Here is a 25937-nt window from a genome sequence, read left to right as displayed (position 1 = left end):
CAAGACCTTCCTAGAAGGACCAATGAGAGGCTGCCACAGAGCCTGAGCACCTTCAGGACCTTCCTGGAGAACCAATGGGCTTTGCTGCAGTATCCAAGCATGCGATCTTACCCTGGGCAATGAGAGATCTTACCCTGGGCATGCTCAGAAGGAGAAAAGCAGGACTTAGTCCCAAAAGCATCTGCTCGCCGCTGCCCAGCACTGGCTTCAATGGCAGAAGCTGGAAAAGCAACAGTAACCCTTTGCACAGAGTCAGACTGAGCGAGACACTGGGACCGACATCTCCGCTGAGCAGGCTCAACTGCGGCAGGAGAAGAATGGGAAACCGCAGCAGAGATGGCCCGAGATTCCCCCTGTGCAGAGGCGGGAACTCGACCCCTAACACCAGGCACCATGGACCAGTCTGTATATATCAAAATACTGGAAAAGGGTCATGTTGCCTTATGCTGAAGAAAACATACTCTTGATATGGGTGTTTCAGCAGGACAACAACCCCAAACACACCGGCAAGTGGGAAACATCCTGGTTCCAGACCAACAAAATGGATGTTTTGAAGTGGCCAGCGCAATCTGATTGAGAATTTGTAGAGTGACCAAAGAATGCAAAAGAATTGTGGAAGGTGGTCCGGTCAGCTTAGGTTGGCATTTTGTTCTCAGGTGTCAGATATTAGCTGACTCCATGCATATGGCCTCTTCAGAGTGAAATAGGACCCGAACTGTAGTACCACCTGTAGCAATCCTAACAGTCAATATCGAACTTTTAACGAGCCTTGCCATATGACAGGATAAAAGCCAAAGTAGAATCTCAGTTTGCAGACAGTGTTTCGGGGTGTTGCCCCTCATCAGTGTAAAGTATGAGATCTGATTTGGCTAGGGGAGAGACTTAAGACTGGGATCTAAGGGGCAACGTTTCTCCTTAGGGAGAGTCACATGTCAGGCCTGGCATGTCAGAGGGAGGAGACTTATATACAGCAATCATACACCAATATGCAGAGAGGAAGAGGACCTTAAGTCTAGTGCCGCCTTTGGAAGTAGCAGTCCTAAAAGTCAATATCGACTCTTTAATGAGCCTTGCCATATGACTTAGGATAAAAGCCAAACCAGAATCTCATATTGCTGCTTCCAATAGGTGGCACTAGAGTTCGGCTCCTCTTCCTCTCTGAAGAGGCAATTTGCATTTTTAATTTCCCAGAGGAGCAGGCGTGGCATATCAGTCATATCAGTCTGATAGTCCCCTGTATTGTAACTAAATATTGGCAACCCCATGGATCATGAGAACAATCCCTCTGATAACAGCAGCCTTATACAGTATAACAACCCCCTGATATATAACTGCAGCCTGATACATTATAACAACCCCCTGATATATAACTGCAGCCTGATACATTATAACAACCCCCCGATATATAATAGCAGCCTGATACATTATAACAACCCCCGATATATAACAGCAGCCTGATACATTATAACAACCCCCTGATATATAACTGCAGCCTGATACATTATAACAACCCCCCTGATATATAACAGCAGCCTGATACATTATAACAACCCCCTGATATATAACAGCAGCCTGATACATTATAACAACCCCCTGATATATAACTGCAGCCTGATACATTATAACAACCCCCCGATATATAATAGCAGCCTGATACATTATAACAACCCCCTGATATATAACAGCAGCCTGATACATTATAACAACCCCCTGATATATAACTGCAGCCTGATACATTATAACAACCCCCCGATATATAATAGCAGCCTGATACATTATAACAACCCCCGATATATAACAGCAGCCTGATACATTATAACAACCCCCCGATATATAACAGCAGCCTGATACATTATAACAACCCCATTGATATATAACAGCAGCCTGATACATTATAACAACCCCCCGATATATAACAGCAGCCTGATACATTATAACAACCCCCCGATATATAACAGCAGCCTGATACATTATAACAACCCCCCGATATATAACAGCAGCCTGATACATTATAACAACCCCCCGATATATACGGTAACAGCAGCCTGATACATTATAACAACCCCCCCGATATATAACAGCAGCCTGATACATTATAACAACCCCCCTGATATATAACAGCAGCCTGATACATTATAACAACCCCCCTGATATATAACAGCAGCCTGATACATTATAACAACCCCATTGATATATAACAGCAGCCTGATACATAACAACCCCCCGATATATAACAGCAGCCTGATACATTATAACAACCCCCCGATATATAACAGCAGCCTGATACATTATAACAACCCCCTGATATATAACAGCAGCCTGATACATTATAACAACCCCCTGATATATAACAGCAGCCTGATACATTATAACAACCCCCCCGGTATATAACAGCAGCCTGATACATTATAACAACCCCCTGATATATAACAGCAGCCTGATACATTATAACAACCCCCCGATATATAACAGCAGCCTGATACATTATAACAACCCCCTGATATATAACAGCAGCCTGATACATTATAACAACCCCCTGATATATAACAGCAGCTTGATACATTATAACAACCCCCCTGATATATAACAGCAGCCTGATACATTATAACAACCCCCCCGTATATAACAGCAGCCTGATACATTATAACAACCCCCCGATATATAACAGCAGCCTGATACATTATAACAACCCCCCGATATATAACAGCAGCCTGATACATTATAACAACCCCCCGATATATACGGTAACAGCAGCCTGATACATTATAACAACCCCCCTGATATATAACAGCAGCCTGATACATTATAACTACCCCCCTGATATATAACAGCAGCCTGATACATTATAACTACCCCCTGATATATAACAGCAGCCTGATACATTATAACTATCCCCCGATATATAACAGCAGCCTGATACATTATAACAACCCCCCTGATATATAACAGCAGCCTGATGCATTATAACTACCCCCCTGATATATAACAGCAGCCTGATACATTATAACTACCCCCCTGATATATAACAGCAGCCTGATACATTATAACAACCCCCCCGATATATAACAGCAGCCTGATACATTATAACAACCCCCCGATATATAACAGCAGCCTGATACATTATAACAACCCCCCCCCCCCCGATATATAACAGCAGCCTGATACATTATAACAACCCCCTGATATATAACAGCAGCCTGATACATTATAACAACCCTCCCGGTATATAACAGCAGCCTGATACATTATAACAACCCCCCCGATATATAACAGCAGCCTGATACATTATAACAACCCCCCCGATATATAACAGCAGCCTGATACATTATAACTACCCCCTGATATATAACAGCAGCCTGATACATTATAATAACCCCCTGATATATAACAGCAGCCTGATACATTATAACAACCCCCCGATATATAACAGCAGCCTGATACATTATAACAACCCCCGATATATAACAGCAGCCTGATACATTATAACAACCCCCTGATATATAACAGCAGCCTGATACATTATAACAACCCCCTGATATATAACAGCAGCCTGATACATTATAACTACCCTTTGTTAGACAAGAATAACCTATAGAAATTTGATGATCACAAGTAATCTGGTCTCCCCGACTCTTAGGTACATGGTAAGATAGATAGATGGACAGAGAAGCCAGATTAGCGAGATAGATGGATTATCTTTGTATTCGTTCTCTATGGATACTAATTGACAATTCCCTCAGCCCTGAGACGTTCCATTCTCCCCTACCCCCCACTATAAATAGCAGTAATGTCATTTCCACCATTAAGGCCTCTTTGAGCTGATTGGGACGCAGCAGATTATTTGGCTAATTGTGAAATGTGTCTTTTCAGGCAGACACAAGAGCCGAGTGTCGCTGATAAATGAGAGTAATATGTATTAACCGGCCAATTAACCCATTACAGGCGACATTTGTACTTAGTGGTGTCGTCGTTCTGGCGTGGTTCATCGTCAGACGAGTTAACGAATGGTTTAATTATGCAGCAAGGTTACAAATCTGATTTCAGCTGCTGTACTTGGCATTAAAATGATATGAATAAGTTGGAATTTTAGACATTTCTTCTCCTCTGAGGTCATGATGACACAACTGATCATCTATATCCGGCCCCACTGAGCCGCTCCATATGTGACCATGAGCCCTGATCTTTAGAGAGTGATATGGCGGTATTGCTTCTCCCTGTCCCACCAACAACCGCTAGGACCACACCGACCCACACAGATGATGCCAAGGTGCACTAGACATTTTGCCAAAAAGATCGAGGCAGAAGGCACTTTCTTCGTTCAGTCGTTGCATGGAGTATCGTTTGAGCCCAAAAAAGCATGTAGGGTGTCATATACATGGGCACTATGCGGTGCCATTATTTGGATGTACGATGCTACTAGCTCTGATTTTATTGCCTTGTTTAGAAAGACGGAGAATGCCTAGAGACTTCCACTGTTGATATGAGTTTGGGATTTTCCCTAAAAGAATATGTTCTTAATGTCTGTTATGTAGGGGTCACACATCCATTTTCAAATCCTCTATATACTTAAAGGTTACTTTAAATTTGTACATTTATTTTACCTGGTCTATACACACAAGGCCTATATCCACAAAAAATCAAAACACATATGTGGAAAAGAAGGAATGGATTCAGTGCCAAATAAGTATGAAACTCACATAGAGAACAAGCACCACCACTAATCAGTAAATAAAAAGATATCAAAGCTTTATTATAAACAGTAATGTAAAATACAAGGATGTGACAGACGTAAGCCAAAAATAAGTGGGATCACAAAAAGCACCAGACACCAACAGGTGTATAACAATTAGAGGTTGAATAAATTGCTCAGTAGTTTGTATATACCCAATGGTGATAATAGTATAAGATCTAGAATAGAAAAGTATATACCAGAGCAGATGAACTCCAGAGGGGCTGTATACCACATCTAGAGACAATGAAACAAAAGGTGACTGGATCTGATCAAATGATCATGGTAATTACCTGAAAGTGCCTGGAGCCCTGTGATGCCCACCGTCCCCAACGCGCGTTTTGGCGCTACAGCCTTCTTCTGGGGGAAGAAGTTTTTTACCTGGTGTAAATGCTGCTGTTCTCCTGAATCCGGCGCTGTTTTTCTTTTTTTCCTGCGCCTTCCTGAGATATAGGCCCTTCTTTCCTGTATATGAATTTAGTCTTGTTTTTTCAAATGGGCGTGGTTCCCAAGAGCACACCCACAGAGAAGAGTTAATGACCTTGCCCTCTTGGCTAAGAAAACAAAATGTACGTACTAGGAAGATGAGGCCATATCTAAGGAATGGAGAGGCGCAGGAAAGAAAGGAAAACATCGCCGGATTCAGGACAACAGTGACGTTTACACCTGATAACAAGAGTTTGTTTTGTTTGTTTATTTTTTATTTTACACCCTGTACAGTTACAGCAAGTGACAAATCCTATTTATTAAAGTCTTATGCTCCCATCTATTCAATCTTTATCTTGGTGCAGAGGCTGCCTCACCTAATAAAATGCAGATCAGTGGATTCCTAGTTCTCCTGATGGTTGTGTTGCCAGGAACCATATTGTTTCAGGTGAGGAAGCCGCTGGCTTCAGATGGAGATTGAATGGAGAGGTGGCCATTTTTGTGCAGTGATTGACGTTTATGAGATCAATGAAAATGGATATTAAGAGGGATTAATGGTCACCACCTCACCTGCTGGTGCAGAGGTTAGGGGTCCCAGAGATGGTATTTCAAGCTATCAGATGTTTATGGCATGCTTGTTCTATTAATTAGTTAATATATATTTTTCGGCCCCAACTAAACAGTTTCATTGAGCCACTATAGGTAGAAAAAGAGTGATCCAAATTTGCCATAAAGGAGCAGAATTAGGAAGCAAAACATACATTGTATTAATGTAGATCTCAGTAGAAAAGTATATATTGAATTCTGCAGATATTTGCATTTTGTTGGGGTGCAGCGATCGCTCATCCCCGCTTACTCCAGAACATATTGGGGCTGTGCGGGTTATTTTGCAGTTATCCCTCGACTATGACAAGGGTTAAGATCCCTCTTATGGCTGTCATGTATAATAAGGCCGGCGGCTCAGTCATTGTCCTGCGCTTATTAAATCAGCCTCGTTTCATCTGTAGTGATACATTTCAAATTGCTCTGTAAGTAATGTTAAGATAATTAGAAAATTATCGCGGCTGAGAATAACGAAGCGAGGAGATGGGGCTCCAAACACAACTTCTCAATAACATTTATGCAGTTTCGCCTCTAATAATTATGGTAGCGAGGAATGAAAAGACCCTTTGTTGCCGCCGACATCCATTTAGCAGGCGGACGAATTAGCCGAGAACATCCGTGGGTGAGACAAAATGCGATAAAGTCCTAAAGAGAAGATGAGCCGCTCACAATTATGGACGAGTCTCTCGGAATCATCTCCAGATCCTGTTTTCTGAGAGGGACATGGAGGCCATTTTATGGCTTTATTTCATCTGTTTATTATTTTTTATTTTTTTTTATTATTAAAATACAAATCTTTAAAAAAAATATATATATATATATATTTTTTTTAAACTTTGTATTATTAAAGCTGAGTTCACACCATACTCTTCTTCCCACTCAAAACTTGTGGGACTTTTATCTGCTGCAAAAACGATGAAGAATAATGTCAACGAAGAAACTTTGCCTTGGCGAGTACTCCAGCGTCTAGAAGATACCCTAAAGGAGGTCAAGCAAATACCAAAGTTTTCTTCATTGACGTCAAAAAATGCGTCGGAAGCACGTCTGAAAAAAATATATATATTTTTTAACCATTTAGGCAGAAGCACAGGACAAAATGTTCAGCGTGTAGGTGAATGTTGCGTTAACCCAGACAAATTTTTGTGCACTGGCCATTGACAAACGTTCCATAAAGGTAGTCAGGGTCATCAGTGCAAATTGTGTATTAGAGACCCCATACCCCACCAATACTAGGAAGCCCGATAACCATAGCTATAGAGAAAGTACCAGGACCCAGTGCTGTGGCCCTAAAAGCAACCAATGCAGGGGCCCAAGAGGAGAGGGGGCTATACCTTGGTTGGCTAAATACCAAGTCCTATTATTCCAGGACCCTTTTCTGGCCAGGACCCTCTTGATCTTTGCAGTAGGACCCTTTCTCTTCTGGTATATCCCTGCTTCCAGTCTTGGGAAAAAGCATATAAAAAGGTACCAAGTTACCATACTTTTTGAATAATCGGACCTCAGATTAAAAAAGGTAATTTTTTCACATTTATCGGTAAATTTTAGTTTAACGTCGACCCTTCCTCCCATCACCTGACGGAACAAGATGAAAAAAAGACAAATGACTGGAACGTGCGCATACTAAACCGTTTATCATGGCAGTAAACACATTTCATGCAAAATGAATGTAGAACAGTCGCCTAGCGCAGAGCGAAGCCGCGTAACCGGCGTGTTCCTTCTTCATTTCTCTAACAGATTCAGACGCACAGGATGAGACCCGGCTGCTGCACGACTGGTTCCAGCTCGCCCTAGAAAAGAGTAAATTGAATCGTTACGAGTCTGGGCTCTTGTCCGTGTAAGTTCGGCGGCGCTCGCCATCAGTATGCACAATGAATCCTTAGGGATAGGGCGGGAGGGGGAAATATGGGAACCTATTAATTTTGGCCATCCGCACAGGTGTATATTGTCTTTCCACCGCATGCAGATCTTATTACCGCACTAAATTGAGGCTTTAACTCCTCGCATAGATTCCGCTCATTAGCATAGCGAGAAGGAAAGAAATAATATGCAACGCAAACAGCTACAATCGCTTCTTTCCACTTCACCCGGAGACAACAAAATCAGAGAAATAAATATTTTATTTATTTTTCTTTTAAACCCGGAGGCTACAAAATCAGATTTGTAATCTCAGGCGCAGCGCGACTAATGAGAAGGAGACAGTGCTCCCATTGAATATGCACACAGCACTAAGTGCACGGTTAGGCGCCACACGTCCAACTTATGTGTTACCCCAGATTGTAGCACTTAATTAGTGGGGGGTGTGTAATGTATTTTATTATTAATCTTAAGGTACGTTCACATATTTCTGATCCATGTGCAGTTCCTGTGCGCAAAAGGACAGCACCGACACTGATCAATTCTATGTGTTAGTGCACCTGGGTGGCTTGCCGTAAGGATCTCAGATCCATGCGGAAAATATTGTACTAGTTTGGTCCATTTTAAGGACCACCCTGGTGAATGTAAAAAAAAAAGCAGCTCCTGCACCAGTCGAACACACAGAGCCACTTATGTCTGCAATTTGCAGATGTGATTGCTTTTTTCTTACACCCATCTGATTTCAGTCTTATGTGCACGAGCAGAGTTGTACAGAGCTATAATACTGCACCCATAGACAGTTCCCTTATAAACTTATAATACTGAATGCCACACTAAACACCATATGGTAGAACAAAGTGTGCCTATACCTCCACAGTATAGAGCCTTAGTATGGTCGTGTTCGACCATACTACCTTAAAAACATTGCCAAATGTCCTTATCAAAGATGACGAGAAAGTAGACAAACCCCAATTAATCCCACCATTAACAGAGCAGCGCTCCGCTGTGTGAGGCAGTGTCAATCTTTGGCGCCTTTTTTACTTTTATTTTTAAATAAGGAAACGGCTGAACAGTGAGCCTGAAAGAACAGGAAGTATGAATCTAAAAAAAAAAAAAAAAAACTTGACTAGTTTATTTACTTATTTTTTTAATTGAGATCATGACATTAGGAAAAATATATAAAAACTGAAAAAATAAATAATTTAACCCAAAAATCGGATATAAAAATGGGTCACTTTGCAGATGATCCTCTAACCCATGCCTGATCAGGTCCTACACAAAGATGAATGGTTCGTTAACATGTAGTACACTTTTCCTGTGTCACTACTTCCACCTGTGTGAACAGGACATGTGCAGGATGGGTTTTCTGGATGGAATGAACAATGTTCCCATCTTGAATATGATGTAGAAATGAAACAAGTTAATTCTCATTCATTAATGACACAGTTATGATATATGGAGGATTCTTGTGCTTTCCACAGAGCGAGAGAGTTAGAGCTGGAGGATCAACAGGGACGATTAGAACAAAAACTTCGAGAGAAGATGATGATGAACTGTAAGTTTATTTATATTGTGTGTCAAGTTGCAAAACTGAAATCTCCCACATATTCCTGCTTGTTCAGTGTCTGCACAGAGCTTGTTATACAGTCATCTGATACAGTAACAAAATGTATATATATTTCACTCATACAGTACAGACCAAAAGTTTGGACACACCTTCTCATTTAAAGATTTTTCTGTATTTTCATGACTATGAAAATTGTACATTCACACAGAGGGCATCAAAACTATGAATTAACACATGTGGAATTATATACTAAACAAAAAAGTGTGAAACAACTGAAATTATGTCTTATATTTTAGGTTCTTCAAAGTAGCCACCTTTTGCTTTGATGACTGCTTTGCACACTCTTGGCATTCTCTTGATGAGCTTCAAGAGGTAGTCACCGGGAATGGTTTTCCAACAATCTTGAAGGAGTTCCCAGAGATGCTTAGCACTTGTTGGCCCTTTTGCCTTCACTCTGTGGTCCAGCTCACCCCAAACCATCTCGATTGGGTTCAGGTCAGGTGACTGTGGAGGCCAGGTCATCTGGCATAGCACCCCATCACTCTCCTTCTTGGTCAAATAGCCCTTACACATCCTTTCCTGGGGCGGTCCTCATGTGAGCCAGTTTCTTTGTAGCCATTGATGGTTTTTGCCACTGCTCTTGGGGACACTTTCAAAGTTTTCCCAATTTTTCGGACTGACTGACTTTCATTTCTTAAAGTAATGAGGGCCACTCGTTTTTCTTTACTTTGCTTTTTTCTTGCCATAATACAAATTCTAACAGTCTATTCAGTAGGACTATCAGCTGTGTATCCACCAGACTTCTGCTCAACACAACTGATGGTCCCAACCCCATTTATAAGGCAAGAAATCCCACTTATTAAACCTGACAGGACACACCTGTGAAGTGAAAACCATTCCCGGTGACCTCTTGAAGCTCATAAAGAGAATGCCAAGAGTGTGCAAAGCAGTCATCAAAGCAAAAGGTGGCTTCTTTGATGAACCTAGAATATAAGACATAATTTCAGTTGTTTCACACTTGTTTGTTAAGTATATAATTCCACATGTGTTAATTCATAGTTTTGATGCCTTCAGTGTGAATGTACAATTTTCATAGTCATGAAAATACAGAAAAATCTTTAAATGAGAAGGCATGTCCAAATTTTGGTCTGTACTGTATATCACCATTAATTCCACAGCTCTTTACAGACATTATCATTATCATCACTGTCCCCAATGAGGCTCACAATCTAAATTCCCTATCAGTATGTCGGTTGCCTCGTACTATAGGAGCTCAGCTAAAGTGAAAGCCCCCAATTCATCAAGACTGGCATTTTGTTCACCAGACCTGATGAAGGGAGTTTAGTTTTCATAAAGTTTTCCAAGCTGTTTGGGACTGGCGTAAAAATGTAAAAAGTCGCAAAATGTTTGCAATGATGGACAACCAGCAGAATAGTGAGTGCAGCTCTGGGGTATAATACAGGATGTAACTCAGGATCAGTAATGTAATGTATGTACACAGTGACTGCACCAGCAGAATAGTGAGTGCAGCTCTGGGGTATAATACAGGATGTAACTCAGGATCAGTAATGTAATGTATGTACACAGTGACTGCACCAGCAGAATAGTGAGTGCAGCTCTGGGGTATAATACAGGATGTAACTCAGGATCAGTAATGTATGAGTGACTCCACCAGAATATGTATTTTATAAATATCCATATAAAACCACACACGTCGATATAGGATAGCCCCCTTCCACTGATCCCTGAGTTGAGGAGCCTTTTTCTGTGTATTCCTCTACCGTTCCACTTCTTGTTGACACCTTTGATTTATCTCACATCAGCGGCACTGAAAGAGGAGAAAGACGTTGCAGAGGAAGAAGAGATATTTGCGGAGATGATGAGAGTTATCGAGCAGAGGGATCAACTTGTGACTCGCATTGAAGAACAAAGACTCCGGGAAAACACAGAGGAAAAAAATCTGTTGGACATTCCCCTGCCCAAAGACTGCCAGCTGCAGATGACCACCATCAACAGGAGATTCATGTAAAGAGCTGGCGTTCAGGTGTCAACAAGCCACAAAACGTCGCATTGTGGTCTGAGCTGCAGAAGATCTGTTGTACATTGTGCATTCCTCATTGGGCCGGAGATAATATGGACGTTGTCACTGTATAGAGAATAGTGTGGCTTTTCTGATTGGTGCTCACCTTGTATATTTGGATCTATGAACTATGTATCTTATGTCGACGGCTTCATGGCTTAGGAAAGAGGGGGGACATATTTATTTATTTAAATCTTCACGGACCAAAGACCAAGAGCCATAAAGAGCAGTAAATCAGAGTTTGGATGATTGCTATTGGATGCCAACTATTGCTGGGGTTCAGGTCAGGGCAGCTATAATAGTGTCTACATTTGCCAGTGTCCGCTACCAGTTTTTGGTGTGGACTTTGGCGCATTATTAGAAATATTGGGCTTCCTCCAGTTTGTTATGAAGTCCTGTGAATCCTTTGTATATAGATATATATATCTGCACATACTATAAAAAAACAACAAAAAACACTATAAAAGTAAAATAATCATAGCGCTACTATCGCTTGTGCAAACCAAGAAATGGATTACATAAAATCAGCCCCAAAGTGCACATCTTCATTCATTTTCAAACACCCTGATAAGAAAGTTTGCAGACTCAAGTTTCAGATTTGTCTCTTGTGAGTGTCTCTCCCAGTAATATAGGCTGGATGTGAGGTCTGTGTGTATCCACAGTGCTGCTGCCTTCTTTAGTTCATATACCAGCACAGCTTCTATCCTGCACTTATTTCCCCTTAGCGTTTTCCTTCATACCTGTAGCCTTTTTTTTCTCTTACATCCCTGAAACTGTAGATACTTTCCCCACCTCCTTTCTCATTTTAATTAGGTGTATAGATAGCTCTCTCCCCTGCTATTTGTAAAGTATTTGTATCACGTTTCATGCTGGGAACGCGAATGTCGGACCTGTGAGTCTGACCAAACACTGGGAGAAGGGAAGGGGAAACAGAGAGCGATGTCAGAACTGAGCGGGAGCTCTGACGGATTTATGAAATTTTTACATAGGACTTACTGACTTTGCACCAAAAAAAAAAAAAAGTTGTTTAATTTTGCATTTAGGAAGCAAATTAACAGTAAAGAAGAATTCTGCATGAAGATGTATGTGACCATTGTATTCCCCTGGTGTGCTGAGGAGGAGGTGGTGAGGCTCCCGGACTATACTCAAGCAGCTCTTGTGGCATCGAGCTCTTCTTATCTCCATTCTCTTGCACGGTTATGCCAAGATGGCGTCTTAGGAAGTGAAGTTATATATGTTCTCACTGTATTTTGGGGCATTTTTATAGAAGTAATATGCTGCGAGCGTAAAATGTTTTCTCGTATGAACATGCCGCATTACAGGTCCGCTCTCTGTATATACAGTGAGGCATATTTCCCATAGGAACGGCACCAGTAGTATTTCACAGTGCGTTCAGTATGAGGTTCCTGCACCATTCCCAACCCGATGTGTGAATGGTGCTAACATGGTTAAATAGAAAACAGGTGGGGACCGCAGCTTGGTCCTCAGCTATAACTATCAGGATGCAATGTATTCATATCCGTAACCTCACCCTCAAAATACAGCAAAAAGGGAAAATATATGACCGCTGGCAAAAAAAAAAAGTGGCGCAGGCTGTCCCACTGCAGGCCAATTTGGGTGCATATACCACAGAAGAGTCCATACACGTCTCCCAAATATACGGTTTCAGGAAATGAAGGGAATTTGGGAGGGATAAAAGGTAATAAGGGAAATGTCACAATGGTGAATCCTGCAAGTACAGAGGTAGCCGCCCTCAAAGATGAGAAGTGCGGTGGGAAGATAGCAAAATTATTATATTTTTTTTTTCAGTAAAGCTTAAAACTGTACTGAAAAATGTTGAAACCGATAGTCTTTGTGTTTCAATTCTTCAACATTCTTAAAATCTGCTGCCAGTGAATGGAAAAAGTATGTTCATTTGTAGACTAAACCTGTTCTAAACAGGTGTCGATACACTGTAACAAGCCCCGTGTTAAGGGTTCACCTTGTGAGCTGCCCAGGGTGGACACACGGATCCAGGGTATTGATATGGAGCGAGGACTTGTAGCACTGGAGGCCGCAGGCAGCCAGGAGACTCCAAGACAATGCAGGCAGTGTTGCACAGTGCAACAAACAGAACCAAGTTGTGTGTCTTGCTGGGCAGACATGGCAGCATGCCCGGCCATTTGTAAAACCTGGCGTGGAGCACAGCAGAGGGCAGCAGCCATAGGGGAAGGTGAGGGAGCCCGGCTGATTAAAGGCAGAACTGTTAGGGTTTGTTTCCATGTTCAGGAAGCGCTGCGTGTTTGATGCTGCGTAGAGCCGCAGCGTCAAACACGCAGCATCCAGATGTTACAGCATAGTGGAGGGGATTTCATGAAATCCCGTCTCCACTATGCATTAAAAGAAGCATGCGGCAGACCCGCGGAAACGGACATGCGGCGCGTCTTTTAAGAACGCAGCATGTCCTTACATTGCTGAAACAACACAAGAACAACGCAGGTGACCTGCCAGTGACCTCAGGTGCAGATTTGGTCAGGATTTTACCTGCATAAAAACCTGACCAAATCCTGATGCAATCCTGAACGTGGACACATACCCTAAAAGAGCTGTAAAACCCTGTAGTTGTGTCCATTGAAAAAAATGCAGGTGTAAAGCAAAATCAGGATACTCCTATTCACTGTCAGCAAGTGGAGTGAGATATTGAAACAACATTGTATTAGAAAGTTGCATAAATTTAAATTATTTGTATGATATGAATAATAATAATAAGGCTACGTTCACATTTGCGTTGTGCGGCGCAGCGTGGGCGACGCAATGCACAATGCATGCAAAACGCATGCACAACGCAGCGTTTTGTCACGCATGCATTCATTTTTTGCATGATTTTTGGCACAGAAAAAACTGCATCATGCAGCGTCCTCTGCGCCCTGACAGTTGCGCCCAAATGACGCATGCGTCACAAAACGCAAGACAACGCATGTCCATGCGCCCCTCATGTTAAATATAGGGGCGCATGACGCATGCGTTGCCGCGGCTGCGCCCGACGCTGCGCCGCACAACGCTAATGTGAACGTAGCCTAAGAAATATGAAATCCACCATTAGAGGGGTCGTCTAATCTTCTTTCTGTCTCCCAGCTTCTTGCTTGCCGGGGGGCAGTGAGCTCTTGATGATAGTGTGAACCGTGTGCTCTCCGGAGCTGCAAAGCTGCTTCTTTAGGGGCAGTAAAACAAACAAGCTGGATAGCAAACATCTCTCTGCCTAATAAACCATGGCAATGAGTAGTGAACTATATAATTATAAGTCCTCCCATTCTTGAGAATGGAGAGGATTTTTAATAAGAGGTAAAATGCAAAGTTGCTTGTTTTAGAACTTGAGTACTGTCCATTTGAAGGGAACCTGTCACCTGAATTTGGCGGGTCCTTTTTTGGGTCATATGGGCGGTGTTTTCGGGTCTTTTATTAACCCCATTTTTTCCCGCTGGCTGCACGCTGGTTGCGAAATTGACTTGACGTTGATTCGCTTTCCTCCCTAGTTAACGCGTGCGCAAAGCAATCTTGCCTTGCGCATGCGCAGTATGCTTTGCCCAACTGCGGGAAAAGCCGAAAACCATTAGTGCGCATGCACCGGCCACTATGTCCCGGAAGTATTTCGCTGTGTTCTGTGCATACTGCGCATGCGCAAGGCAAGATTGCTTTGCGCACGCGTTAACTAGGGAGGAAAGCGAATCAACGTCAAGTCAATTTCGCGATCAGCGGGGAAAAAAGGGGTTAATAAAAGACCCGATAACACACCGCCCATATGACCCCAAAAAAGGACCCGCCAAATTCAGGTGACAGGTTCCCTTTAAGAAGTTGAGACATCCCCTTTAATACCCGAGCATGGGAGCAGATGCTACAATACGCTAAATATGCACCTTAAAGGGACCAAGATATTGATGATCTATCCCTAGTATAGGTCATCAATATCAGATCGGTGGGGGTCTGACCCCCCATATTACTCAGGTGATACCTCGGAATACAGAGCAGGAACTGGGCCGCTCCATACACCACATAGTGGCCGTTCTCCGGTACTGCAGATCAGATCTCATTCACGTCAGTGTTACATACTGGCCTCCAATAATATGTCTGCTTCTTTCAAGGAAATATCTTCATGTCTTTTATTTGTATACTCCAAAAACAAAATTAATATACCGTAATGTTTATTTCATAGTACAATAATACAGATTTCTGCTGAAAACTGATAGCCCCATGAGGCTGCACGTAAAAGCTGTGGATATTAGTTCTTGATTGATTATATGTCATTTGATTCTCAAATTTGCTAATCAGTGTGTGTTTTGTTACCAAATTCTCTGTCACCAGATTTCACTATATCGACTGGATTATTGGCAAATTGATTAGTCTATTGTATTATAAGGGCTAAGAAATGGGTGTTGGGGTCAAACTGGAATATTCACTCCATCACTACATTCGGCTATTGAGTTTTCTACTATATTATTGAAGGCAATATATATTTATTTTATAGTTGAATTTATATGAAGTCTGCAGAATCAGCAACTTATGTCATGGCTTTGTGTATGCGGGTTACCAATATGTATTTATCTGGGGGTCTGGCAGTGACTTATTCCCATCTCCCCAATGATAACACATGCCAAACTGGGAGTGCAGCCAGGGGCGGACATAACATTGGTGCAACCAAATGCAGCCGCACAGGGGCCCATTTCCACCTCTGAAGCAGCTTCTGTCAGAGACACATTTTTGATTGCAAAGGACCCATGACACACACAGAGGAGGGTCCTATGTGCATCTATATATTTTTCCATCTGTAGTGTGTGGCTAGGGTTCAGATATCAAATATTCAATGCCAATTTTTTGCATGCAAACTCTAGAGCATTTTAATAGTACCAGGAATATGGATGAGTTTTACTGATATTTTATTGGGGGGGTGGAATAGGTTTTGTTGCTGTTTAAAAAAAAAATACATAGAATATCTATTTTTTTTGCTATGAATAAGAGCAAATTTCACCTTTTGACATAGAAAACTGCTGATTTTGTGGCAGAAATTTGATAATCTGTTCCATACGCCTTTATAGGATGGTTTCAAATGAAACTTTCTGAAACAAAATCAGCAGCACATTCACAGTGTGTGAATTTGCCCAAAAGGGTGCAATGTGCACCAAATCCGCACGTAACTTACAGATTAAGCTGCAGATAAAACTACACGATGCGTGAACCCAGCCTAAAATTCGGATGCCGTATGGAGTTACAGAATTGCAATTCATCAGTAAAAAATGGATGTTATTCTATAGCATAGGAAACCATAGATGGCTTTCTAAGTTAATGATATCTGCTGCTGTAAAAAAACGGATTGTATATGGACTGCACATGAATAATAAGTGAGAAAAAAAATAAATCGTCCACTTTTCTGGACAAAACTCTGACCGATTTTTTTTTAGCCGCTCGTTTGAACCAAGTAACCAGGACTTCAGAGGTCAAAATAAAACAGGTTTGCAGGTAGATATACATAGAATCCGATTCATTAAGGGTACCGTCACACATTGAAATTTCCATCGCTACGACGGTACGATTCGTGACGTTCTAGCGATATCGTTACGATATCGCTGTGTCTGACACGCAGCAGCGATCAGGGACCCTGCTGAGAATCGTACGTCGTAGCAGATCGTTTGGAACTTTCTTTCGTCGCTTGATCACCCGCTGACATCGCTGGATCGTTGTGTGTGACAGCGATCCAGCGATGTCTTCGCTTGTAACCAGGGTAAACATCGGGTAACTAAGCGCAGGGCCGCGCTTAGTAACCCGATGTTTACCCTGGTTACAAGCGTAAACGTAAAAAAACAAACCGTGCATACTCACCCGTCGGTGTCCTTCAGGTCCCTTGCCGTCTGCTTCCTGCTCTGAGTGCCGGCCGGAAAGTGAGAGCAGATCACAGCGGTGCTGCGCTCTGCTCTCACTGTACGGCTGCACTCAGAGCAGGAAGCAGACGGCAAGGGACCTGAAGGACACCGACGGGTGAGTATGTACTGTTTGTTTTTTTACGTTTACGCTGGTAACCAGGGTAAACATCGGGTTACTAAGCGCGGCCCTGCGCTTAGTTACCCGATGTTTACCCTGGTTACCCGGGGACTTCGGCATCGCTCCAGCGCCGTGATTGCAACGTGTGACCGCAGTCTACGACGCTGGAGCGATGATTATACGACGCTGCGACGTCACGAATCGTGCCGTCGCAGCGATGAAAATTTCAATGTGTGACGACTGGTTTGCACCAGAGCATCAGACCACTTTCTTCATTAAAAGGCATGAATTTTGTAAAAAAAAAAAGACTGCCTATGTAATAAGCCATAGATATCCACAGATAGCGTACATTAAAGCTCAGAAAAATCAGTTAATTCCTGTAGTCCTTGCAGATTGAGTGATACAGTTTTGCATTAGCTTCTTTTGAAGCCGTGCTAGGGAGGAAACGGGAGATATCTAGGTTAATGAAATGTATCATTGTGCGCATAAAAGGATTCGTTCCATACGAGTAACTGATACCTGTACATGCACCTGCGCCAGCTTTATAAATGGCGCCAGGAGTAACAGCAGATCTTTTTTACTTTTGTATAAAACACTGGATATTTTTGCTGTTCTATTTCTGCTTAAAATGTAAAAAGTTAGGGAGGTTACGTGGCATCAAGAGAGTGCAATATAAGTAGTGCTGAGTGAACGAGCTTCGATGCTGAGGGGCTTCGGCATTCTCGAACAATATGTTTGAGTCCCACGGCTTCATGTCTCATGGACATAAACAACACATGCATGGATTATTTCCTGTTTGTTAGACAATCCATGTATGTGTGGCAGCCGTCAAGCCACCATGAGACATTCCGCCATGGGGGCTCGAACTTATTTTTTGAGCACGCCTAAGACAATAGGTTAGCACCTGAGCATGCTCAGATAACACCTTATCCCAGCACGTTCGCTCATCACTAAATATAAAGTGTGAGGCTTTCCATAAAAACCATATACAGTACATATATATCCTTAAGAACCCACTGATAACACATTGAGGGTCTATACTGACTCCCATTCTGCGAAACTCTGGACTTGTCGATAAACACTGAAGAGGGCAGGAATTCTGATGATCCAGAAGGTTGGAATCCCAGTCTTCATAAATGGATGATTTTTTCCTGTAATTTCCCATATAATAAAAAGTTCAGCAGCTTTCTTATACTATAAAACTGATATGCAAAACTGATTCTTGTGCAACTATGAGTAGTGCAAAACAAAATAAAAAGTTTGGTGACTTTTGTTACTTTTATCCCAGTCCTGCAGCATTTTGAAGAGTCAAGAGCTCGGCTGGAGGGGAATGTGGGACCGAAGGCATCTGAAATTTGTTTAATTTATGCCACAGAGGTGATATACATTTCTTTCATTGGTGCAAGATGAACCAAATCCATTAAGAGGTGCGTGCCTAATAATGAATTTGATGCCATCTTACTCCACCGCAGGATCCATCAAGACCGACATACAAACCAAAGCTTTGATACATTGGGGCCCATGACTGTTTTCCACATTAATTTTAAAATCTACTTTAAACACTGCTTTCTTCATTAGATAGAAAACTGTTCTGACCAGGGGCGGACATACTATTGGGGCAACCTGTGCAGGCGCACAAAGGGGCTAAGAGGTAAGGGGGCCACTACCATCTCCAAAGCAGAAATCAGCTTCTGTCACCGACACATTAGTAGGGGGCAGTCAGACGGCCGTATAAATCAGACCGAGATCGGATCGTAGTGCACGGACTGGCCAACGGCTCTCCCGACTTGAGCATTTCTATGCAGCTGTCATGCTCGGGTCCGGAGAGCTGCCGGCCAGTCCATGCATTGCGGTCCGATCTTAGTCCGATTAATACGGCTGTCTGACTGAGCCCTTAAGCTAAATAATATAAATCGACTAAGAGTCACAAAAACTCATGAAATCCTACATAAACTCCAGTTGCATCCAACCAAAGTAGCATGAATCAATATGTTGTGTTAGTCAAAAAATATATTTTTATAATATACAAATAACCCAAAAAGTACAAAAGAAAACTTTTCGAAAACTAGATGGGCAGAATATGCACAACAGTGGGAAAAGTAAAATCAATATAAAATAGTAAATGGAAAAAAGTTGCAAAGTTTTTTGCTCAAAACTTTTGCAACATTTCAAGCACTTTGAGGGTATGTGCACACGCTTAGAAATTTTTGCGTTTTTTGCGCATTTTTTTCGCGATAAAAACGCTATAAAAACGCATAAAAAACGCTTAGATATGCATCCTATCATTTAGAATGCATTCCACATTTTTTGTGCACATGATGCGTTTTTTTCCGCAAAAAAAAACACATTGCGGGAAAAGAAGCATCATGTTCATTATTTTTGCGGATTTTTTGTGGATTTCCCATTGTTTTGGAGTGTCAGGGAAAAAAAAGCAAAAAAAAAGCGTCAAATCCGTGCAAAAAAAGCGAAAAAAAAAAAAAACGCATGCAGAATTCCTGCGGAAAACCTCAGGTTTATCTCAGGAAAATTCTGCATGCATTCCGGACGTGTGCACATACCCTTAAGCCACAATTCTGGAAAATAAAACTACTTGATGAATTGGGACCAAAGTTTTTAAAAAGTTGCTGAACTTTCATTATACAATACTACTGCACAGACAAAAAAATATATATATGTATACTGTATAAATAAAATATGTGCATGGTTGTGAGTTTATTAATGCTTTATGATCAAGGCACCCTATTGCAAGATGAGCACAAAATATAAATTATCTGTAAAGTGACAGAAGACTACTTTAAGACCCGAGGGCATTTTGTTAATTTGTGCTGCCTCATAATTTTACCATAAGTGTTACCATAGTTTTCCATGTTTTGGTTCTTTTAGTTATTATCTTGGGTGACACCAGAAGTATTTGACCTACTGGAGAAAACATCTTTCCTTTCTTTATATAGTGATTTTTTTTTTACCACTGTTATATGTGATTGTAACCACTTGGGGGCAGCGGTGAGTTCACTGTATTGTCTATGGGCTGTGATAATACCAGGGACCGAACCAGGGAATCTGCTTTCTGTGCTGCGGTCAGTCATGTTATCCACATAATTCTCCATTACTCTCCGTATAAAATGAAACTGTGATTGTGATTATTTATCCGAGAAATTATTTATTGATACAATGTGTATTTATTGTCACGCCATGAAATTCCTAAACGATTTTACTTTATAAAAGGGGGTCAGTATAAGCTGGCCAGGGACAAGGCTTTTCTTGGAGTCACCGGGTGTAACTGTAGAGCGTTGTACATATACATGATATACATACATATATACTGTCATTAACTGTATGCAATAAAAGGCAGAGCTGCTGAAAGCATCGAGTCTTTGTCTCATCATTCTCCTTATACCCCATCGAGCTGCATGGAAGGACGATTCAGCACAGAGGAGACCCAAACACAGAAAAAGGCCAGAGATTATAATATGTGCAGGGGATGCAATCACAACCAGGTCCTGGAGAATAATGGGCCCAAAAGTTCCTTTACCCCATATGAAATGACTAGTAAAAGACATGTTGGTTGGAGGCCCTGTTGAAAATGTTGTATTGGGGCCCACAAGCGTCATGACCATCTGATATTGATGGGGGCACCCCTACTCTCCTCCAACAGACAAAGTCAGGCATTTAGAATTTCAATGCCCAATTCCTCCCACTTTCCTCCATGAAAGCTCGGGCTCTTTCACTTCAGTGATTTTACTCCACACACAAAAAAAAAAGTTTTATCAGTTTTTGATCAGTCTCAGGATTTATAATCAGGGTTTCATCAGTTTTTCTCAGATGGAGTTTAAAAAAACAAAACACACAATAACGTGTCCATATAGTGGACGGCTGCCTCGGCATCCATCCTTACTGTGTCTACTTTCAGGCACAGACTTCTGAGAATATGCGCTCACGGACAGTACCCATTATAGGCTAAGTGGTTGATCACTGCGCCAAGGTTGGGTTTTTTTGCAGATCAAGTGCGACACCAAAAAAAAAAATAGATAATTTTTTTTCATTCCATTCTGGGATCAAACTCGCTCATCCGAGTCTATAGGTCCTAGAAATAATGGAGTAGCACATGGAAGCCATCCTAGTGATGTCCTGTTCTCATGGATGGGAGACGCCAGCGGTCATTTTCCTGAAGTGGCTTTTCCTTCGTTCTTGCGGAGTTGCTCCGTCACCTTTTACCCTTTCATTTATACTGACTCCTGCTAGGATGAGTCTCTTCTTCTAACAGCTTCTTGATTTCCAAACCCTGAAGTGGATAAACGACATGACATAAGCTGGATCATGCACACAGCAATGTCAGTTTGATAATGCTGCGCTCTATATTCTTTCTATGGGGCTGATTGTGGTGCAGATTCCGGGCACAATCTGCCAGAACAAGATGATGTGTGCATATAGCCCGATGGTAAAAACTGTCGCTGAAGAAAATAGATCCATTTTATGATCACGAGAAAAATCAGCGACGAGCACTTAGGCCGCCCTAAACTGCTGCAGTCCTTGAAACCTTAGCGGAAGGATCACTTCATTTTCCAGGAAAACAGCTTCATCGAGCTTTTCAATGGCCACTAATGTGAGCAAGTTCGCTTCGTGTGATCGCATCCTTAGTCTATGCTCCCGCATAGGGCGAATGTTGCATTTTTTTGTGCTGAAAATCTGCATTTAAGTTCAGGCAAAGCGAATGGGATTCTCCTGAAAACTCATGTCCATTGTGTGTTTAAAGGGACCTTGTCATCTAATTAATCCTGCCCTGCTCTGCCCCAACTTGTCTTACCCCACACTGGCAGATGTTTTGGCATGAAAATGCCAAATGTCACAAAATTTTTGTACAAAGTATTTTACCCCAGAAATCTGGCAAAAACACTGGTGAATCAGTGGCCTTTGTGTCTGGGGTGACCAGTCCAAGAGGCAGATCTCTGGCAGGGTTGTAAACTCGACTTCTTATTTTTTTCTGGACAGGTTATCAAAAACATCATACATAAAAAATATTTTATTTGAAAAATCATAATATTGATTATAAGTGATTTATGTCTACAGATAAAGATTCTGATATGAAGACATTGTTTGCTTTCTTTGTGGACTGTAAAATAATGATAAATACAGTCATAATAATTTATAGAAGTTTCTGCAGCTTCAAAATAATCATGGACCCCTTAAAAATTTTTATACAGACAATAAAGTGCCCTATTTTTACAGACTGTGCTGTAATTTCTGAATGATTGGTCCAGCATAAGGCGTCATTCAGACATTTTATTTTGTCTACAAGAAAATTGGACCAATTATTAAGAGTTTCATCAGAATGTGGTTATAATATCATTTGAAGAAATTAATAAAAGAAAAAAATCTCTGTCTTCTCCATTCTGACAGTCCGTGAAAATCAGAGGGCACTCGAATGCCACCCGAGTGCAGTCCAAATTTTTCCTTGGGCCCATTTACCTGAGTCACGAATCCACACCGCTGCCACCAATATGTCACGATTCACACCGTGACCGTCACCCCTACGTCACGGATCGGGGTGACTTTAGGCCAACAGACGGTTATCACATGTGCAGGGGGGCTTATCTTAATTATCCCTCCACTGCTACAATGTGATGAAAAAAACACAAGGCATTGACCTCTTAGTTTACAGCAGGGGCTTATTTCAGGTATCCCACTGCTCTTCAATATACCACGAACTGCAGGGATTTATGTATATCCCGCTTACAGTTCCACTTGAAACTTGCAGCTCTCTGGCGCCCCCCTTACTCTCAGGTCAGATTAGGTACTGCGCCTAGGGTAATTAGTCACCAGAAAGGCTGCCTGCTATGTACTGGCTATTGGGCACGCTGCAACGATATAAATACTCCCACTCAGGCAGGAACAATAATTATCAATGCCGCGGTCGCTACAGCGACTCCCAAAGGCCCAGCACAAAGGTAAGCTGCCACCAGCTTCGATTAAACGGGTCCGAAGCTAACCCAAAACAGTAGCGTAATTCCCTTCAGAAGACTTAGGGTACGTTTTAGAACAGGAAGAACGAACTAGTCATTTATATATTTTACTCTGAAAGTTTAAGGCAGTGTTTATATAAAAATATTACAAGGATGTTACAAAATGAGACAATTGAAAATAGGTACAAAGGTAATTATAAAATAACAGGGGTTAAATGAGAAATAACACTTACATGTGTTCAGATCATTTGAGGCAACCAGGCTAGTGGAGTTCCCATATGTCCCAATACATCAGGACTCTGGTTAGGAACAGCTCTTCAAGTCAGACTCACATAGGCTCCAGCAGACAGACAGCAGGCTGGGGTGCCTGGCAGACTTATAGCTCAGCCTGATGACATCACAAAAAGGGCTGGTTTTCCCAGACCCTCCTATCTCTTCAGTTTAACTAAATTCAACCTAAATTTGTCTAATGCCTATAGCTCCGCTACAAAACATGTCATAGTCATAACAAACCCAGCATTCATCTCATATTAACATTGGCATTCTAATAAGATCAAAAATGTCCTATTTGTGATGCATCATTACAGAGAAATCCCTACTTTTTACCTGATGGAGTTAGAAGCTCATGTTTAGAGTGGCTGACAGAACCGCCGATGAACGTTAACAATAGGTACTTTTACTTTTTCTAGCCTACATCGTTGGCCCAATATCTTACAATAAAGGAACAAAGGACTTTTTGCATTTACGGAAGGGAATCAGACCGGTTTTGGCTAGCACAACTTTCCACTGCAGCTATGCCAGTCATAAATACCTTTCTTCAATAAAACTCCCCCACATACATTGACAAGGCAAGCTCTTGCCTGAGTGAAAGGGAGAGGGGGTTTTAGCCCACAGCCTGGGCTAACAGGAGAAACTAAACTTATATGATATGTCATACCATATCGTGACACCTCCCCCTTTTGGTGTGCGCTACGGAGGCAGAACCTCTCGGTATGCCTCCATGCGCACCTCAGTAGGTTCACCCTGGTGGGACAGTCCATCTGCATTCCCATGCTCACTGCCCATTTTGTGTTCAATGGTGAAGTCAAACTGTTGAAGGGCAAGGCTCCAGCGTAGCAACCTGCCATTGGTTCCACACATGGTGTTTAGCCAGCGCAGAGGGTTGTGGTCGGTCACCACAATGAAGGTGCGACCGTACAAGTAGGGCTGCAAGCGCTGCAGAGCCCAGACTATGGCCAGGCACTCCTTCTCAATGGTGGAGTAAGCCACTTCCCTCGGTAAAAGTTTCCGGCTCAGGTACAACACGGGGTGCTCTTGGTCCTCCGAGTCAACCTGGCTGAGCACAGCACCGAGGCCACACTCGCTGGCGTCAGTCTGTACCAAGAACGGTCGACTGCTGTCGACTGCTTTCAACACAGGGGCGTTGCACAGTGCTGTTTTCAACGCCTGGAAGGCCCCCTCACAGCCATCGGTCCAGTTGACGATGTGGGGTAGCTCCTTCCTGGTGAGGTCCGTCAAGGGTTTTGCCAGGCTACTATAGTGCTGTACAAAGCGCCTATAGTACCCTGCAGTGCCCAGGAAGGACATCACCTGTTTCTTGGTTTTGGGAGTGGGCCAGTCCACGATCGCTCCCACTTTCTCAGGCTCTGGCTTTAGGGTGCCTCCGCCTACCCGGTGCCCCAGGTAGTGGACCTCCCTCATGCCCATCTGGCACTTTCCCGGCTTGATAGTCAGTTCTGCTTGGTGAATTCGCCTGAGCACCTCCTCGAGATGCTGCAGGTGTTCCTCCCAGGAGGGACTGAAGATGGCAATGTCATCCAAGTACGCCACTGCGTACTTCTCCCGTCCCTGAAGCAGGAGGTTGACCATCCGCTGGAAAGTGGCAGGGGCATTCATCATGCCGAAGGGCATGACCGTGGACTCGTACAGTCCAAAGGGTGTGATAAAGGCGGACTTCTCCTGCGCCTCGGGGCTCCGGGGAATCTGCCAGTATCCTTGACTCAGATCCATTATTGTCAGGTATTTTGCGCCAGCTAACTTCTCAAGCGGCTCCTCGATGCGCAGCATTGGGTGAGCGTCACAGGCTGTAATGGCATTGAGCCCCCTGTAATCCACGCAGAACCGGGTGGTCCGGTCCTTTTTTGGCACAAGAACTACGGGGGAGGCCCACGCGCTCTTTGACCGTCGAATCACCCCCAGCTGTAACATCTCATCGATCTCCTGGCGCATAACCTGCTGCACCTGGTCGGAGATTCGATAGGGTGTTCGCCGTAGTGGGGCATGATTCCCGGTGTCCATCTCGTGTAACTCAGTCCTTCCAGGTTGGTTGGAAAACACGACCCGAAAGGGTTCTAGTGTGGTTTGCAACTGCAACCGCTGTGGTTCAGTTAGCGAGGCGCTTACCTCCACATCCTCAATGGACCCACCGGCCTTGGCTTGGGCCAGCATGTCCAGGAGGGTGTCTTCCTCCCCGTCTTCGGGTAAGCTGCAGACCGGTAGGACGAAAGGTTCACGTTCGTGATGAGCCTTCATCATATTGACGTGAAAGGCCTTTCGCCTACCCCGAGCGTGGTCAAGCGTGACCACGTAGGTGACCGGGTTGAGCTGTTGGTGGACGACGTACGGGCCTTCCCAGGCTGCCTGAAGCTTATCCATTGGTATGGGGACCAGCACCCACACCTTTTGACCCACGTGGTAGGTCCGCTCCCG

General features: G+C 42.8%; 1 protein-coding gene across 4 annotated transcripts in view; it reads left to right on the top strand.

Annotated features, from left to right (window-relative positions):
* The window catches only part of MICAL2 (microtubule associated monooxygenase, calponin and LIM domain containing 2), a 278680-nt gene extending 261907 nt beyond the window's left edge, over positions 1 to 16773 (top strand). For 2 of the 4 annotated variants that reach the window (XM_077287247.1, XM_077287248.1), the window contains exons 35-37: positions 7493 to 7592; positions 9094 to 9167; positions 11003 to 16773. In XM_077287247.1, the coding sequence (XP_077143362.1) occupies positions 7493 to 7592; positions 9094 to 9167; positions 11003 to 11208 (380 nt within the window). In that variant the 3' untranslated portion in view covers positions 11209 to 16773. The remainder of the gene's footprint in view (positions 1 to 7492; positions 7593 to 9093; positions 9168 to 11002) is intronic. The other 2 variants (XM_077287249.1, XM_077287250.1) reach the window with 2 other exon arrangements.
* Positions 16774 to 25937: the final 9164 nt, after the last annotated feature.

Source organism: Ranitomeya variabilis, chromosome 2, assembly GCF_051348905.1.
Source record: "Ranitomeya variabilis isolate aRanVar5 chromosome 2, aRanVar5.hap1, whole genome shotgun sequence".
In the NCBI taxonomy this organism is placed as follows: domain Eukaryota; kingdom Metazoa; phylum Chordata; class Amphibia; order Anura; family Dendrobatidae; genus Ranitomeya; species Ranitomeya variabilis.
Note: the sequence above shows the minus strand (reverse complement) of the source record. Positions and strands in the feature narration are given on the sequence as shown.